We start from the raw sequence: 18,593 nt of genomic DNA, 5'->3' as shown, positions 1-18,593 counted from the left end.
CCCAAGTGGGTTTTCCTAGTAAGGTTTTTAATGAGGCAACACTCAATGCGTATTACAAGATATGTGTACTCTTTTTCCTTCATCTTATCCAGATACGGGAAGAATTATTGGAGTATATGAAACGAGATATCCTTTTATTGGGTGGCATTATGCATACAGCTCAAGCTATCCTAGGCTTTTTTCCACTGAGTTTTCCTAGTAAGGTTTTAACGAGGTACATTATCTTTTATATGGACATCCAAAGGGGAGTGTTATAAATGAGATGAATGCATGTGAGTGAGATGAATGCATTTGTACGTCCATTTAGCGTACTTTGTATTCATGTACTCAATTAAGAAGTACATTAACTTATAACTAGTGAATGAATTTGTACTTTTATAAATAGGGAACTTTTGACATATACCAAGAAAAGAAATAACAAAATATTCTACCTCATATTTATTTTGTCCCAATTAGTATATTATTCTATTTTGCTCTCATTTCTTAATAAAAAAGACTTTTATAGGAGAATTGGTATAAGACGTATCACGAAAAATCTAGACGTAGTCTTCGGTAAGTACTCCTTCATCCTTAACTGGAGATTTCGGGTTCGAGTCCCTGGGTATGGAGTCGCCTTTGTTAGGAAAGATTTCCCCCAGTGTGGAATTTCTCGGCACGAATTCGAATTTAGTCAGGTCCCAATATGAATACAGGACACCGGGTGGGAAACTAAAAAAAATTCTAGACATAGTCCAGCAATAAAACCACATGTTCATTTTGTATTTTAGCTTTTTCTTTTTTTCCTATAAGAACTGTAACAACAATTTACCTTTTCACAAATTTATTTTTTGAACTTCAAATATTTACTTATTGTTTTCTTTTTCTTTCGAAAACATTTTCAATAAAAAAACATAAAAAAATGAAAGATTCTCGTCTAAGCTTCGGAGTTGGGACCCATAACCCAAAGCCCAAATATACAAGATCCATAACCCCTTACCAGAAAAAACCAAAAACCGAAGAAAAAAAAAGGAGAAAAGAAAATTAAAATAACTAAGGAAACAAATAGAAAGAGGAGGATCACAGATCTGTGTCCGAAACTGAGCTGAAAGAATAAATTTGCATATACAGTTTTATACAGAGAAGAAACGAAGATGATGTCCAGCAATTACACCGCAATTGATAATCAGAATGTTTCTGGATCTGTTCCTGTAATTCTTTTCTCATTTTTTTTTGGTTTGATTGAATTATTATTCTGGCCGTCGTTCAGATCTAATTGTGTAATTTCTTATATATTATAGGCAGTCGCAGATCCACCTGGCCAAGTTGCCGTCAAATTCACTGGTAATGTCTTCAGATTTTCGACAAAATCATACAGTAGTATTTTTGTGGATCATTTTGAATTGGTTTGTGAAAATTTTGGGTTTATTTTGTGTTTGCAGATTCGAATTTGCAGACATTTCCACCTTCCAGTTCCCAGGGGAAAATCTCTGGTGCTTCTGGACCTCCACGTGATGCTGACGGTATCTCCTCCTAACTTATTCATATATAGTTACGACGTAAATAGTGTGTTACTATTAACTAACGTGTGGTTTTCAGCTAAATTGGAGTTAGTGCAGCTTTTAAGTTTGTCTTTAGATCTTTGAAGTTCATGATACAACACTTGTCTCTGTAATAGTGATATAAACACACCAATGGTAGTGCTTAAAATTGCGTTATGAAGGGCTGTCCAGCATGTTTCAGCATTTTTTATTTCATCTAAGCTGATGTTAAAATCTTACACACAGCTAATTATGCTATGGCTTCTTTCAATTTGAAATTTTTACTTCAAGGCTACAAACCCTAATCTTGAATTCAAATATACATTCTTCCTACAATGATTTTGAATTCAAATCTGATACTATATGAGGCAGTAGGATCATAAGAAAGAGATTGTTTCTCCAGTACAAAATTGGAAAGATGAATAAAATTTTGTGTAAACATATAAGTCAAAATGAGGTGAGGAAGAAACCATTTTGCCAGGGTAAAATAAATACAAGGAAGTCCCAGGATGGGTTTCGAGGGATTACAATAATGTGGTTATGTTTAGTCTAGGTATACCTAGTTCCGTACAAGTTGTCTCATCCGGTGCGTCTTTTTGATAGGGTAAAGTTTGTTGATGCGAACAGCAAAGTGCTGCTTAGTTGTATATTCAAAAAAGCATGTGCATTACAAGTCATGTAATGAACAGAGGAAGTATTTTCCACAGCCACGTTGCACCAAAAACTAAGCAAAGATATATAATTGTGTTTGAGTTTGATCACAGTATCTTTCTTCTCCTAAAAAATTTGCACGTTTCATCTGGTGCTTCTTCATAGAGTTATTTTGTTATCTCTAAAAAGAGTTAACTCTCAAAGCTTAACTGAAGGAAGTTGTGAGTCGTGCTATTGCGTCCTTTTCATTAAGTTATTAGCAGATCTATTTTTCCCTCTCCACTTTCCACGCTCAGGTTGAATTTACTTCTCTTTTTAGATAATAATTATGACTTCTTGTTGTAGATACATTCTCTAAACCAGTATCTGGTTCTGATGAGCCCCAGCAGAGCGGTTGGTTTCGCGCTTTCACTATTGCTGCGTACAAGCCCTATTTTGATGTTGATACCACTGATGTTCTAGAGAGAATTAAAGATTCACTCTTTCCTTTCACGGGATCCTTTTCGGAGAAGACTGCCAATAAACCAGATTTGTATGCTCCCTGCTCTTTTATTTCTATGTTTATTGAATTAGCATTTATGCTCGTGTCTTAATCCGAAGTATAACTCTAATAAAAACTTATTATGAGTAGTTATTTCCTGGAAGTATAGGCCTTTGGGCTTCTACTGTTATTAATGGCATTTATATAATTCTTATCCCATTCACTTCTATCAATTCTCTGCCCTGTTTTTTCCCGTTTACCACAGATGAATAAAGTTGGCAGTTATAGGAGACCAAGAATATATCTTGCTCCCACTAACACTTTCTTCTTCTTGAATGTTATTGTTCTAATTTTTTGTTATGATTTTGGATGAGATGACCGTTAATTAATATCCCTGTCTATCAATTTCATCCTGCAATATTCTCATCGATCAGCTATTTAGTCCTCGACTAAGAGGCATTTACCTGCTGGGAGCTTGCCAATGAGGCAATGAGCTACCAATGCTTAACTTGTTCGAATTGAATAGTGATTTATTGTGGAAACTTCCATGCATTAAATGCAGGCTGTAATGGGGTTGTGTAAATTCAGGCTAATGGATATGGAACAATTCTTACATTTAACTAGATGGAGTTTGTTTCAAATCTCTGGCGGTATATTTTGAAAATTACCATTAGGCATACAGAAGAACCAATACGAAAAATTTGGGTTGGTATCTTTGTCATTTTCGAGTTGGAATTTGTCCTGCGCATTGTACTGAAGCTAGTGAGTTTTGTGCAAGTCATCAGATTTCCCTTCTAGAATTTATGTGCTTTCATTTTGATTTCTTCTTCTGTCCCTATATCTATCTGCTATTATATAGGATTGTTTAGACATTCCGTTTACACTTCAGAACCTGTTATTTCTTAAGTTTCTGTTCCAAATTTGTATTACTTTTTTTTTGGGGTGGGGGTGGGGGGTGTGAATCATTCAGCTAATCATTCCTCTTGTTTCATCTTCTTTATGCATGTTCCTGTGTTACGTATGACCGTGATATAAAAGCACATGTTTGTTTATTGGCAAGCGGCAGAGCTCATAATGGTGATTATTGGCATATTTGTTTCATGAAAAGTTATTTCAGTTGTTGGGCTTATGATACATTATGACTGCTTTTTAAGTCCTTGCTCTTTTTTAACTTGATTGACACTTGGTTTGGTTTGTGGAGTTGGAACTGCGCATATGAAATTTCAACTGTACCTTCAAGGACAAAAAAGTAATAATCATCAAACAACCTACTAAAAGAATTTGAAAAAGAAAAGAACAGTTAGTAGCAAGTGAAGTTTTGCCACTGCTGCCCCTCTGTACATCTTTAGCCCAGCTTTACATGCTCTCTGAGTAAGAAGAAGCTTGTTCAGAACTTGGCTGCAGGGAAGTTTTGCTTAAGGTTGCAGTGCAGGAACAGATATGATGTCTGCAAACGTTGCATCTAAACTTAAACTATTGCTAGATGCTTATGCAGCCATTATCTGTACTGGATGGTGTCTAGACTTCTTTGTCCCTTAAGATGTCATGAGTGTATGTTTCAATTATTTCCATATTAGCGAACTTCTCTACCGTAATTACTCAATTTTTTCTTTTCAGGTATGGCCCGTTCTGGATATGCAGTACCTTGGTATTTGTTGCAGCTTCCATTGGCACATTTGTTACGTATATAGCACACAAGCTACAGAAAAAGGAGTGGAACTACGACATCAACCTTGTCACTTGGTCTGCGGGTTTATTTTATGGTTATTCCACTATTGTTCCTCTTTGCTTGTTTCTAGTCCTCAAGTACTTCTCTGCACCATCTGGCCTCGTTCAGCTGCTGTGCCTTTACGGCTATTCCCTTTTCGTCTTCATTCCGGCATTGGTAAGTTTATTTAATTGCAGTATACTTTGTTGAACTTTTGGGAAAGCTGTTGCTTGATGAATCCTTTCACTATCATTTTTAAGTTTGCCATTAGGATCCATACTAAGATCTATGATTACCTGCTTACAGTGTCTGTCTCTTGTTCCCTGGGAGATAGTGAGATGGGTAGTTGCTGGTGTAGCTGGCTTCATGTCTGCCACATTTGTGGCTCTTAATCTGAAACACCACATAGCATCGGCTGGTGAAAGGTGGTTCTTCATTGTGGCTGCTATCTTCCTGTTGCAACTTGCACTTGCTTTGGTACTGAGGGTTTACTTGTTCAACGTCACAGTATAACTACAAAATTATTGGAATGTGACTAGGCACATGTCATATAATCACAGAGAAAGGACACTGTTCTTCGTATCAACTTGACTGTAAGTGTGCTTGGTCATTGAAACGGAACTGTATTCATTCATTTTTGACGATATACAATAATATAGTTTCATCAAAAGGTTCTCAGCTTGTGTCTTCTTTTTTAGAATGTCACACTTTTGAGCTTTAATAGTGGTCTGCGAGTTCCAGGGGTCGATGATTTACTCAAACATTTGTGTTTAGTGGGGATTTAATTGTAATGTCAAGATTGGTTAGCAAATTCTTACAAGTCCACTTAGAAGATAATCAAACCATGCGGAAATACTTTTGCTTGCCATGATGACCCTGAATGACCTAATTTTCAACTTGGTATCTACCTATTCTTATTTTGCCTGCTCCGTTGGCGATCAAAATAAAATTGTGATGATTAATTACAATTTTCTCAACCCTTGCGGCTGCACTCCTTTATTCTACTTCTTTTCATACTCAGATCATTCCTTGTGAGTATAAGAGGCAGATGCACAGACCAAAGCAAGAAAATTATAGTGGTGTGGTTCAGTTTTCTACATTGGGTTTTACGACTTTGCTAGTTTCTTTTTATTTGAAATGCAAATTCAATATATTAGTTTTTCATTAGCCAATATATGTTTGAGAAAACCAAATTAGTAGGACGAATTTAAAATATCCTCGTTCTGGAGCTTTGCTATGTAAATTACTAAGTCGGCTAAAACGAAGGAAACGACTGTTGCAAGCAAATTATGAGTTAGCATATACGAAGATCACAACGCAACAACACGTGTAATAATCGTATCTTAGAGTTCAAATAAAGCGTCATTGTTGGAAAATGAAATACTTGTCATTGAAAAAGCAATTGCCATGGCCATGTACTTGCTACAGGTCTAATATATATTTGATGTCTTCATTACATATATAACAGTCAAGGTTCTTTTTTTATTGGGGAATAAAACAACGAGGGTGGAAGGAGAAAGGACATTTTTCTCAAGGTATATTTCAAAAGTATACAGGATTTTCAAAAACCAAGAGGGCGGCTAAGTGCTCATTTTCCAATACTTAATTTAGTGCATTAGAGATATTAGTTTGCTTTTTAAGAAAATTAGACATTAGAAATAGGAAAAAACAAGTTGTGTTTTGCCGCTTATAATTCCGTGACGTATATATTCCTTTTGGTAGAGCTATTTCCTACTTCAAACTTCAAAGAGGAGGTAGCGGTTTGGAACCCAAATGAGAAATTGAGAATCCACAGTTTTCAAGACCACCAAGTAATACAATCGTGAAAGTAGACAAGGGTTTAACAGGAATTTCATATAACGTTTATAACTTTTAAGAGTCCAAATTCATTTAACTATTCAAATTTTAAATTTAGAGGATATCTTTTCTTTATTTCATCTACTACACTCAAATTCATATGTTAAATCAAGAAAGCTTTGTCTGTTAACTTTTAAGTGAAAATGCTATGTACTCATATATAAGTCAGAAATTATCAAGAACTTAGTACTCTGCTAATTAATTGACCTATTGGAGAGCTAAGCTTTTGCAAAGAAAAGCATAATCAACATGATGCAAAAGAAACAGTACTAATAACTCGTTTTATAATTAAACAATGTCACAAGATTTTATAGTGTGTGTGAGAGAGAGAAAGGGATGCCTCAAATTAAGCAAAGACAAATATAATTAAAGTAGAGATCTCTACTTTTAAGAGAGGTGCCACAAGTAAGAACAAAAGAAGAAACAAAGATAGTATTATATCAAGGAAGAAGTCTAACTCAAAATAAAACAAAACAAAATACTAAAGATGCCTTTATGAAAAATGTGCTGTTTCTTCAAAGGGAAGAACCCTTTTGATTATGAAATCAAAGCCATATATATTGTACATAAATTAGGTCACAGTCAACACAAGAGCTAAACCAAGTTGTACGGTACCTAGATATTTGCACAAACATTAGGGTTTTAGTCCTTTTTAGACTTGAGGGAAAGACAGAAAGATTAATAAGGCAGAAACAGCCTAAGCTAGAGTCAAAGGTTAGATCCTGAATTTAAGGTATGTGGCTTTTCACCTAAAAAAGCTTATTGGTAGAAATTTCTAAGAATTTTAGACATCACTGTTTGGCTGACATTACACTTTGTCATCATCCATATTTCCATATATACTTCTCCAAGGTTTTTACTTCTTTAAAATTATTATTAAATCAATTTCCAACCAAATGCCGAACCCACCCCACCCCCACCCCCCACCCCCGCGCGAAAAAAAACCCCACAAAACCGAAAGCCCTTTCTATTGACTAACTTTTCACTTTTCACACACAAATACTCTGGAAGAGAAAGAGAACAGTATTTGTCTGTTCAGCACACACCTTAAAATTAGCTACCATGCAACTTATTTCAGCTCCGTCAAAGCATTTATTCTTCTTCCTCTTGGTTCAGTAGGCATATATATCTTTTTCTCAATACCTCGCACAAAATCAAGCAATCTTTTCTTGGAAAAGATTAGAGAAAAGGCAAGAGAGAATTAAACAGTGAAAAGAAAGGGGCCATGCCTGCCAAAAGAAGTATATTAGTATATATTATATGGTGTCTTTTGTTGATCTTTCTGACATTTTCATCCGTACAACAAGAAGCTTTGGGAGCTCGGGACCTGCAAGATAAAAACATGGAAAATGCACAAAGTCCTACAGCTACAAGTGGAAGTAGAAGAAGCAGCCATGGGGATGAAGGTTTTGTTGCATATGTCAATAGAGAAGTGCCCTCTTCTCCTGATCCCTTGCACAATTAATTGGTGAGCAAGGAAGAACATATATCAGAAGATAGTTGTACATAGATCACTAAAGCTAAAGCTTTTTAATCATAAGGTCTCGTTCGTTTGCATGCACTTCGGCTATTTCACTTATGTTGCCTTCCACCAACAAACATATCGGTTAACTTTGTCCACCAGCAGCTATCCTTACGTTTGTATGTTAGAAAAAAGGAATGGTATGATTAAGATGCTTCACAATCCCTTGCATGAAAGGTAGAAAAAAACCATTGCTCTGGAAGGGGTTGTGAAACATTTGTAATCCTACAACATTGTCATTCTGCTAATAATGGTGAAAACCCTATGTCTATATTTTTTTTCTAATGCTTATTTTACTTTTCTTTTTTCTGATTTTCTGTAATCAACAGCTCTGGAAAACCCTAGATGTTTCAGTTCTCGTTTTTGTAATATTCTTTCATTCGTTGACTAGTGAAACCCACTTCCGTTTCCTTTTAAATTCACATCAACTTCCATTTCTCTGGCACTCATAACTCATAAGAATATATGTTCCATTTGTGCAGTAAAATATACTACTATTATTTTTCTTTGTGGTTTGGTAAAATCAGAGTGTTAATTTTTTCTCCAGTATAGTAAAAACCAGGCCACTGCAAAGAAAATTGGGAAAGAAGAAAGTGAACTGCCAGAAAACAAGTGAAGGTTAACAATAGTGAAAAGTATACAGAATTTCCGAAAATTTTATATTATAGTGAGTACATAATTTTTAATCTGAACTCTACTTTTATGGAGTAGCAACTTCGTTCTTGCTTTTCTTTGCGTTGGAAGTAGTTTATACATGTGTATGGGTTTAAGTTTAGTTGCACTGTTGTTACAAGCGGAGGCGGGGTCAGGATTTGAGTTTTATGAGTACTAGCATAAGTGTTTGTAACTAAGGTATGAATCTAACTTTTGCACATATTTAAAGAATTTTTAATACAAATAAAATATTTAAATTAAAGCTATTGATTCGGTCGAACCCGTATCTGGTAGCTCTGCCCCTGTACGAAGGCTAATTAGTGGAGTGCATGGATGGATGAACATTGAATGAGACTTTGAAGCTTGCAGAATAAGTCTAAAGCATCCTTTAATTTATTGACTTCAGTAATACATATATAATTGCCATTTTTCCTCATTAATTTGACTAGTTGCAGTCCATGAATGTTATTTCCATTGGGATATATGACAAAGTCTTTAGAAAAGGTTATTATGCCCACGCGTTAAAATCAACCTCACTTGTGGGTCCCTTTTATCACATTGATTAAGGACTAAAGTAGTTAAGTTTAGGTCCTATGTTGAATTATTTCAAAAAGCAACTTTGAGTTAATTAGTTCGTTTCTCACTTTTCTGACATTCTACGTTAGGCTTAGCTCCCTTGCGTATAATAATTTGCCATCTGAAAACTGGTAGAACCAAGGATTTGATAGGACATGTATAAATGCACATTCTGGAAAAAAGATGTCGTTGTATCCTTAAAAAGCTATTGCTTAAGAAGAAAAATTCACTCCTATGTCCAAGAAGGCAATGTAAAGCCACCACAAAGTGCAACAATTAGCAGACTGTCGTTAGAATTTCTGATCAATAAACAAAGGTGAATTCGGTACTAATTTAGCTGATGAGTGAATAGAGTTTCCAATAAGTGAACATATGCATTTGCTTTAACAAGTTACAAAAATAAGTTGTTTGACCAATTAAAACCATTTTCGATTAACAAGTCAAAATCCTTTGAAAGCAATTGAGAAAATGAACAGGCACACACTATGCCACCATAATGGTTAAGATAGTCCTGAGATATCTCATACTACTAACCATTCCAATACTGTAAAATCCTTGGGTTCAGAAAATCATTACTGACAATTGCATCTATAGCAGGGATCACACACAAAAAAAATTAGGAGAGAAATTCAAAGAAGTGCTAATACAGAAATAGGAGTCCAAAAGCAATCTATTAACTTAAACCAATAATGGAATCAAGTGGGAAATAGCAATCTGCATTTCTATGTCAATGATCCCACCTAATAAGCTGTTTCTAATTTGTTTGCTACACTTAAAAATTCAAAATTAGTCGCCGCTGCCTTCTTCCTCTTCGGGCTCCTTAAAAGGAGGGTCCAAGTTCAAGAAAATACATGCTTCAGCTCTTTCACAATGGATATTCAAGTTTCTTAAAATAATCATGCCTTTGACTTCTTTCCTTTAGCTTCTTTTGCTGGAGGGGTCTGGAAAGGCATGAATGTCACCCCATCCATGTATGGACGTAGAACTTCAGGAATCTCAACTCCATCTTCCCTCTGGTAGTTCTCAAGTATACAACAGATAGTCCTCTCTGTCGCTGTAAGAGTGGAGTTCAACAAATGCACGTATTGTTTTGCTTGCTCATTACCCTAAAGGAAACAATTATGTCAGAATAGCAGTTGAGATTTGTGTGAAGTAAAATATCTAAAACAAACATTGGATACTTAAGTTGAATTGTCTGAACGAATACCAGTGGATGGCAATAAATCCACAATTATTGGCTTAGTATTTCAATAGAGATATCTTCTTTTGTAGCGATAAATTTGAATGAAGGGGCAGATCACAATACCTTCTTCTGTCCAAACCGAATTTCCAATTTCCTCGACTGATAGTCTGTGCAGTTTGAGCAGGACACAAGCTCTCTGTAAGTCGAAGATGCAGGATACCAACCTTCTAGATCATACTTCTTTGCTGCTGCATCATTCAGTGCGCCAGAAACAATAGATACAATTTGGTAAGGAATCTTTAGCTGTGAAAAGAAAGAGCTATGTTTAGATTTCCTTGCATCCAGGGTATGCCAAGCCAAGATTGAAATAAGTCTAATGATAAATAATATGATCAAATAATAGTAAATGCCAAGTATAATCTAGTACTCCATCTAAAAGATGCAGTGAACCAGAATGCATTCCTGAGCTGCAGAAGTCCAAATTCCCTATATGGGGAGAGCTGTTGATGTGGTCTGTTGGTTAAGCAACTTCAATTATTCTCTCATAGCTTTTTTTTGCATAACTTATTTGATAGTGAAGTCGCCATAAAATGACTTAAATGTGAGTGGTCTAAACCACGAGATGAGAAGTCGCTGATCCATTAATAATCTACAGCCCAACAGCCCCTAAGCAGGTGGTCTAGGGATCAAAGAGTTGGAATAGCATCCTTAGGAACCAATCCGAGTAAAGGCGACCAAAAGGTGAATTCTTATCATCTGCCTAAACCTTGGTGGACAAAGTTCAGGTTAATTAGTCAAGTTGTGTGCACGTAGGCCCAGATTAAAAAAGACTATCCAGCACAACAGATGATGGGACTCTAGGAATCAGAAACTCCAAAAGAATTTCATTCTAGAGTTGCTGGATCAATTAGCTACTCATTTATTCGTTCATATTATATATTTAATCACATTGAAGATTGATAGAAAGAGTCGCTTATAAAAACAACTTCAATGTTAAAGTAGCTAAATGAAGAATAATATTTCATTAAACAATTAACAAATATATCGGGATGTTGGACTAGATAAGATTATTTTAAGAGAACTCTTAATGGGCTAAATGTGATAATGCGAGTGGTTTGCATCTGTGTTCACACACGCACAAACTCAAAGTGACATCTGATTCCAAAGAGTAGCTGCTATACTCTAATTGGCGTACATTAGTCTGAAGAGGTGTAGCACTCTTATAGAAGGTCTATTGTTACAGCAACTGAGTAGTAAATCATCACATGCCTATCAACATTGCTTAAGCAGCTTCAAAGATACTGCTAGCAGAAGGCAATATCTCAGAAAATGGAAGAGAAAATCAAACCTACCAGTTGAAAGAATTCCTCCGAATTTTTAATCATCTCCTCATGCATGTCCCAGGAGTCATTGCCATTTGGACTGGTCAAACAAAACTGTTCCACTTTCTCAAATTGATGTACTCTGAAAATTCCCAGAGTATCTCGTCCATGTGAACCAGCTTCTTTGCGGAAGCATGACGAGTATCCAGCATACCTGGTGAAAGGCATAGATGTTAGTCCATAAAAGGCCAACTAGAATTCTTCTTTTTCTCCATGAAGAGAAGAAAACTTCTACCACCACTGAAACTGAGGGAATAGAGGACACTGTGGTGCCAGATTGTGTTACAATACCTTAACGGAAGCTGTGAAGGATGAATCCAGTCATCCAAATGATAAGCACATAGAGGTTGTTCAGCAGTGGCAATCAGATATTTGTCATCTCCCTCACCAGTGACCTATCAAACATAAGATAAGTGAGGTATGTCTTGCCACCATCAATTTTAAATCAGGAAGCATGAAACATCTGTAATCTTGTAAGAAAAACAGCATGAACGTATTATTCATGTTTTTTCCAATCATCCAGGCAGGGGCAAAGCCACATTGTCCTAAAGGTGGTCCTTCTTCGAAAAATTACACTAGTAAAATATTAGGTTTTAGAGGTATATAACATATATTGAACATCCTTCGTAGGAGAATCTTTACATTTCTTTAGGTTTGAACACCCTAGGAAAATCCCTGGTTTCGCCACTGCATCCGGGATGAGGAAGTTCTATTCTGATGTACATATTTTTGGGACTATCTTGTCTATTTAATGAAATATCTTTAACCTATTAAAAGATGAAGAGTTACTGTCACTAATAAACGGTAAACTGGAGAAATTTCCTTCTGACACAGCGGGAAAGATCCTGCCAAATAAACCAACATTGTTATCAAAGGCCTTCTGCTGCAGTTACAGCAGCTAATCCATGGAACGAACTGCACTATCAGTGTCTATTAAATCCATTCAGCTCCATGTACCAAAACATATGAGAGATTACCTTGTAAAGTTCTTCATCAAACTGAGCTAACTGAGCACACTTTGCCATGATTTCTTTCCTCATGAAGAATGGTGTCTGCAATGGATTATATCCCCTCTTCCTTAGGAAATTAAGAGCAAAATTAATTAAAGCTTGATTAAGAAGTACACCATCCCCTTTCAAATAGTAACCTCTTCCTCCAGCAACATTTGCACCTATATATTTCAGATATCCTTGCATTAACTAGCAACTCATATACAAATGACAAAAGAATACAAAACGAACTACAAAATTTTCAGAAAGGAAAAGGGTAAAAGGAACAATTTAACCTGAATATAGTGGGTTAACAGAAAAATAAGGATGGAAAAACAATTCGCAGACACAAAATAACTAAATAAGACCAAGAAAATGAAAACGTAGAATGGGGAAAGGCAAAATAGAAAAGTGAGATGAGAGAGAGAGAGGGGGGGAAGAGCAGCTCCGCAGTCAGCATCAAGATTTTAATAAGCAGACAACCAAAGAGTCTTTTGTTATGGTTTATTTAATATTCCCTCCGTTTCAAATTAGATGAGGTACTTTCCTTTTTAGTCTGTTCAAAATAAATGACACTTAAATTTGGAAATAATTAAACTTTAAACTCTTCATCTTACCCATTTTACCCTTAATGAGAAGCTTTTATAACCACACAAATGTCATGGCCCCACAAAGTTTTTACCCCTTAAGCTTTTATGACTACAAGTTTCAAAAGTCTTTTTTTTTTCTTAAACTGCGTGCCGAGTCAAACTACCCCATTTAAATTGAAACAGAGAGAGTACATGAAAAACTCTCGACGTCCCGTTTATTCTGTTAACTACAAATTTGCCTTAGTAATGTATTCTTAGACGCAAGATTCAATATTAATTTATTTATTCCAGGCTTGCATTGGCAGGGGGGATTTTCAGAAAATGAAAATAGAAATTATAGAGAAACTAAGAGAAAAAACTTTGTGATTTAAAAATAGGAATGTGGACATGTAGCCATAGCTAGCAACAAGTAAGAAATTCACCATAAAAAATCCTTAATATCCACCACTTCTACTTCTCATAGTACCTGGTTTCCTCTTTCAGAACTATCTTAACGATAGGAACTTCAGTAGTGCATTATATAAAAAACACGACATGAAACAATTAGCTTTTCAGTATTAAGACAATTCTCCACAGCATTGGTATCACTCCTGCTAGAATGTGTTAGCTATTGAGTGTATAATCTGGATTAGCTAGCGAGGGGATTGCCAATTAGGCAGTTACTACCTAGAGTCCAGGAAAGTTTCCTAGTCATTTAAAATAACATGCAGAAAGACAACCCTAAAAACAAGCGCACTTAAGAAAAGTAAGAGGCCTAGTTCTGTAAGCTCAATATAGCACTTACCCTTTTTAATGTCTGCAATTCCAAGAAGCTCAACGAGATCAACATGATTTTTAAGACCCTTCTCAGTCCGCTTCTCTCCCCAAGATCGAACTATAGCATTATTTGCCTACAAATAAACTTTGGTTAAAGGAGAAGTTTCATTTTAAGATAACCTATGTCACTAAAAAAAGGCAGCACACTTTACATACCTCATCATTACTAACTGGCACTGAATCGTGCACAAGGTTTCCAATGATTTCCAACTTTGAATATAAAGCGGCTCGAGCCTCCTGCACTTCTGCCTCTTTCTTTGCAGTTAGTTGCTTGTTCTCTTCAGTGTCCTTAATCTTGTGACTTGCATCCTCACCAGACTTTACAAAAGGGAAAAAAAACATGATTCAATTTCAACTTCAACATTAAACTTGAAAAAAACACGCATGCTTGGCAATAAACAAAAAGTAAACAAGATCAGTTGCCAATCCAAGAGATAGAAATTTTAATTGCTCAAGAATCAAGAACCCAAAAGGTTGGTGCATAATCATTTGATAGGGTGATAATAAAGTCTATACACTATTTTTGGAACCATTCATTACATCAAACAATATTCAAGAATAACAGAAGAATTTCCTCCCAAATAAATTTTCATCACGAAACATAAAGCTCTAATTGCACCATATGGACAAACAGAACTACTACCCAAAATCCCAAACTAGTCAGGACGGCTATATGAATCCTTTAAGCCCTTTAGTTCTATTCAAACCAATTTAGCTCTATTTCACCCCTTTAAGTTTCACCCAAAGCCGTAAGTGCTATTAAAGGAGGAGAACTATGGCAGGTTGATAGCCAGCATAAAAATAAAAATAAAAATAGCCATAACATCATGAATCATCACTTATGTACCATCTCTTAAAGTCCCCCCCCCCCCCCAAACCCAAAGGAGGGATGGTCTACTGCTCTAAAGAAGGTAGACTTTTTTTGAAAGGTAAGATAAAATTTTATTAACAAAATCAGTACCAAGGAGGTACTGATAAGTACAAAAGTATACAAAAAGGTGGAGATTCCTTCACACAGTGCCTAGACCATCTATGAATTCTAGCATTGAATCTACAACGTTTATATCATAGCCTTTCCCCCAGCACATTAAATTATATAAGCATCTATATTTTATAAGAGAAATCTGTTTATTATCAAAACACCTATGATTGCTTTCTAGCCAGACTGTCCAAAATGCATAAAAGAGAGTATTCTATAACTTTCTGAATTCTTTCCTCATCTTGCAGCCTTAAAGCTAAAGCTTGTCTAACACTTCTGCTTTTGACTACTGAATCTAAATTAAACCTCTTTCTTTTTTAGCATGGAAATTAAGTTTTACCCTCCACAATTCTGTTCATATAAAAAAGAAGGTTAAGATAATATTGGCTTTTATTTTCAGACAGTAACACTCTTCTTAGTTAGAAAAGGACCAAGCCTTGGATAGCAAATTCTGAGCACAAGATCATCATGAATTGTATATTTCTGTTTCATTTTTGGTGCAAAGAAGCTCTAGTAGGAGATGTAGATTCTGTAGTTGACATCTTGGGATCTTTGTAACTAGTACAGGACTATCTTTTTGTTTCTTTTTTCTTTTGGGGGTCCTGTAACTTTGTTTCTCCCTTAGCAGAACCTTTGTGCTAAGGACTACTTTAATTGTTATGTTAATAAAATACCAGTTACCTTGCTTAAAAAAAAGGACCAAGCCTAACATTGGGACAGGATTTTACAGTCATTGGCGACTCATAAACATTAACAAGACGTAAATATTACAGATTATTGTACCATCTAAACTTCTATATCTTTGAGACTTACCATTTGTCTAATTGGTACAGTAACAAGCACGCTTACACTTGCAGTTGATCATTTTCTTAGGTTCTCCTTTCAATTAGGTCCAACATACATGATATAACAAACTATAATAATCATGACGCATGGTAGGCATAAGTCAGGTCGGTAGGTGTGCTAAAAGTTCTTATTACAAGACACTAAAAGACGTGAAAAGAATATATGGCAGACGGATAGGACAATTGGATTCAACAACCGAATAGAACACTCACAATCTTTAGCCTGGCAACTTCTTTGTTGATCTTGTTGAAATCTTTCCTCAAGTTATCAAGCTCAAATTGGCCTGAAAAATACACAAATCTTCATCAAAATCATGCATGTAGACTGGGTATCCCTCTATCCGGTTAAATCTCAGTAGCAAGTACAAAAATATTTTGCAAGTCCTTGCAGCACTTGGTGTCAGTAAGAAAAAAATGCAATATTACTTCAAAACTAAATGATATGACAATAAAACTAAGATCATTGGCACAAAACTTAACACTGGGCTGAGCCAAAGTGGAGCAAAAAAAACAAAAAAAGTCGCTTGGAGTCAAAGCAGAATCGACATCAAATTGAGATTAAGAAAAGGGATTTACTCCAAACTACACAAACAAAGCATCAATTTATTTATAGGATATATGAAGCAGTGAGACCACAAAATTGAGGTTAAAAAAGGGTTCCTAATTAAACAAGCCAAGCACCAAACAACTTTAAGGGAAAAACTAAATGGTTATTATGTGTTTGGCACGAAGGTATTTATTTTCTTTGCAACTATCTTAACTTTTAATTTCCTCCAACCAACACTTAGACATTAAAATTTCATCAAAACTCTATCCGATTTGTTAATATTTCTGTTAATCTTTAATATTATACTTTCTCCGGGTAATACTTTTCTCTCACCAACCAAACACTAGAAAACATTGTACTACAAACTGAAAAACGAAGAAGCAAATGATACACAAAAAATTTCTGGATCGCGAAGTGCAAAGTGGAAAAGAGAGAGGGACAGATGGATTACGCTGACGCCATTCTTTGTCGAGTTGAATGACCTGATCGACGAGACCGACGTCGGCAAAACGACGACGTTGAGATTCACGAATGATCTCGGGATTATGTCCCTTATCTTCTCTGAACAGATTTATGTCCAACATCTTCTTCTTGCCTACAAGTGAAGAGCGATGAGAGCGTGAAGGGTAAAAGCTAAGCTGATACTTGGGGAGTGACGGCGTAGCAGCGGGCTTGGGTTTTGAGCTTTGACAAAATCCAAAATGGAGGGTTAGAGCCTACAGGTTTAACTCTTTCAGTAGTATATTTTATGCTGGAATAATGTATTACTATTTTGCAGATATTTGACACTAATCATGTCAAATATTTAAGTTATTTGAATTGTATGTAAATAATCTTAAAATTTTTACTTTTTCGGTAAATATAGATAATTATTGGATATTAACTATATGAAAAAAAAAATTAATTATTTCTTCTATTATTTTTTGATACTATTTTTGCCGGTGTCATTGGATCCTAAAAATAGTCAGAAAGCAAAATAATAACTCATACAACAACAACAACAACCCAGTATAATCCCACACGTGGGGTCTGGGGATTTAACTCATATTTATTGAAAAATAATCAAATGTTGAGACAATGAATGACTCTTTGAATAAGATTTAACTCTTTTACCACTACGTGAACTCTTATTTGGTGTGTTGATATCTCTTTAAAATATTTCTTTCTTAAAATTTCAGTTTCTAAAACATTATTTTTCAATAATAATTATTTTTATAATAATGTAATTGAAAATATTATTCTTAATTCAAAACTCATTTTAGTTGGCTATCTAAAAATATAAAAAAATTCTTTAGCTAGTGAATTTTGTTTACTCCATTTTGATATTTGACATTAACCATGTTAAATATCTGAGTTATTTGAATTATATGTAAATAATCTTAACATTTAAACCTTCTAAATAATTATAGATAATCGTTAGATATTAATTAAGAAACACTACATGAAAAAAGACTAACATTTTCTCAATTCTCGTAGTGATAATTTTATTTTTGCACTATTCTCATAAGTGTTATTGGAACCTAAAAATAGCCACAAAGTAGAATAATAACACATATTTATGGCAAAGCACAAAGGTTGACACGATATAAATGATTCTTTGATTACGACGTGACTCTTATACTACGACTTGAACTCTTATTTGGTATGATTTTATCTTTCAAAAATTATTTCTATTTTGAAATTTCAATTTCTAAAACTTTATATATATTATAATAATGATTATCTTTATAATGATACAAGTGAAGATATTATCCTTAATTTAAAATTCACTTTAATCGGCTATTTAAAAATTTAAATCTTTGGCCGAATTTATTTAAGTATGACTTCACTTTAAGTTTAACGATATCTCTAGCCTAAAAATTTGAATTTTTAATACCCTATATATACAAAAAATTTGTTCTTTGAATCATTAAATGTTAAATTAGTTTATTATTATTACTATAAAACATTGTATATATTGTCTTAAAATTGTCAAGTAGTTTATTTTTCGACACCATACTTGGCTTAACTTCAATGCAAACTACTCAAATTGCATTCCAATTCAAATTCGAATGTCATATCAGTTTGTTAGTAATAGTGATTTTTTAAAAACGACACATAATGTAAATTAAACAAAAATATTCGAAAATATCCTTGTCTTATAATCTATGTACTCAACAAAGATGAAACATAAGAAGAAATTTGTTTTCATATTTTATTACTCGTTTTTAGATCTTTCTAATATTTTTTTTCAATATTTATTTTCTTTTATCTTATTTTTTATGTCATTATTTCGTTTGTTACAAAAAATTAATTT

At 34.6% G+C, this 18,593-nt stretch overlaps 2 protein-coding genes across 2 annotated transcripts; one reads left to right on the top strand and one right to left on the bottom strand.

The window, feature by feature from the left end:
• The first annotated feature begins 997 nt into the window (after positions 1–997).
• On the top strand, positions 998–5,027 carry LOC107798296 (uncharacterized). Its single transcript, XM_016621265.2, has 6 exons — positions 998–1,187; positions 1,278–1,320; positions 1,419–1,499; positions 2,514–2,700; positions 4,267–4,534; positions 4,664–5,027. The coding sequence occupies exons 1-6, from the start codon at positions 1,131–1,133 to the stop codon at positions 4,868–4,870; spliced, it is 843 nt and encodes a 280-aa protein (XP_016476751.1). The 5' UTR covers positions 998–1,130; the 3' UTR covers positions 4,871–5,027.
• Positions 5,028–9,618: 4,591 nt separating this feature from the next.
• Positions 9,619–17,032, bottom strand: LOC107798294 (serine--tRNA ligase-like). The gene is made up of 9 exons (XM_016621263.2): positions 16,749–17,032; positions 15,964–16,034; positions 14,083–14,244; positions 13,895–14,000; positions 12,509–12,702; positions 11,823–11,926; positions 11,502–11,685; positions 10,273–10,452; positions 9,619–10,072 (listed from the first exon to the last, which is right to left on the bottom strand). The coding sequence occupies exons 1-9, from the start codon at positions 16,879–16,881 to the stop codon at positions 9,863–9,865; spliced, it is 1,344 nt and encodes a 447-aa protein (XP_016476749.1). The 5' UTR covers positions 16,882–17,032; the 3' UTR covers positions 9,619–9,862.
• Between the last annotated feature and the right edge of the window lie 1,561 nt (positions 17,033–18,593).

The sequence above is a fragment of the Nicotiana tabacum genome, chromosome 7 (assembly GCF_000715075.1).
Source record: "Nicotiana tabacum cultivar K326 chromosome 7, ASM71507v2, whole genome shotgun sequence".
Lineage (NCBI taxonomy): Eukaryota > Viridiplantae > Streptophyta > Magnoliopsida > Solanales > Solanaceae > Nicotiana > Nicotiana tabacum.
The sequence above is the reverse complement of the archived record's forward strand: the minus strand, read 5'-3'. Positions and strand labels throughout refer to the sequence as shown.

What these genes read in the sequence shown, in the direction of transcription:
- LOC107798296 (XM_016621265.2), top strand. Translation starts at nt 1,131, where the DNA reads ATGATGTCCAGCAATTACACCGCAATTGATAATCAGAATGTTTCTGGA. An exon ending in ACCTCCACGTGATGCTGACG is followed by an intron (nt 1,500 to 2,513) that starts GTATCTCCTCCT and finishes TTCTTGTTGTAG; the next exon opens with ATACATTCTCTAAACCAGTA. An exon ending in TCGTCTTCATTCCGGCATTG is followed by an intron (nt 4,535 to 4,663) that starts GTAAGTTTATTT and finishes ACCTGCTTACAG; the next exon opens with TGTCTGTCTCTTGTTCCCTG.
- LOC107798294 (XM_016621263.2), bottom strand. Translation starts at nt 16,881, where the DNA reads ATGTTGGACATAAATCTGTTCAGAGAAGATAAGGGACATAATCCCGAG. An exon ending in AATTGCAGACATTAAAAAGG is followed by an intron (nt 12,703 to 13,894) that starts GTAAGTGCTATA and finishes TGAAATATATAG; the next exon opens with GTGCAAATGTTGCTGGAGGA. An exon ending in CGGAGGAATTCTTTCAACTG is followed by an intron (nt 10,453 to 11,501) that starts GTAGGTTTGATT and finishes TTCTTTTCACAG; the next exon opens with CTAAAGATTCCTTACCAAAT.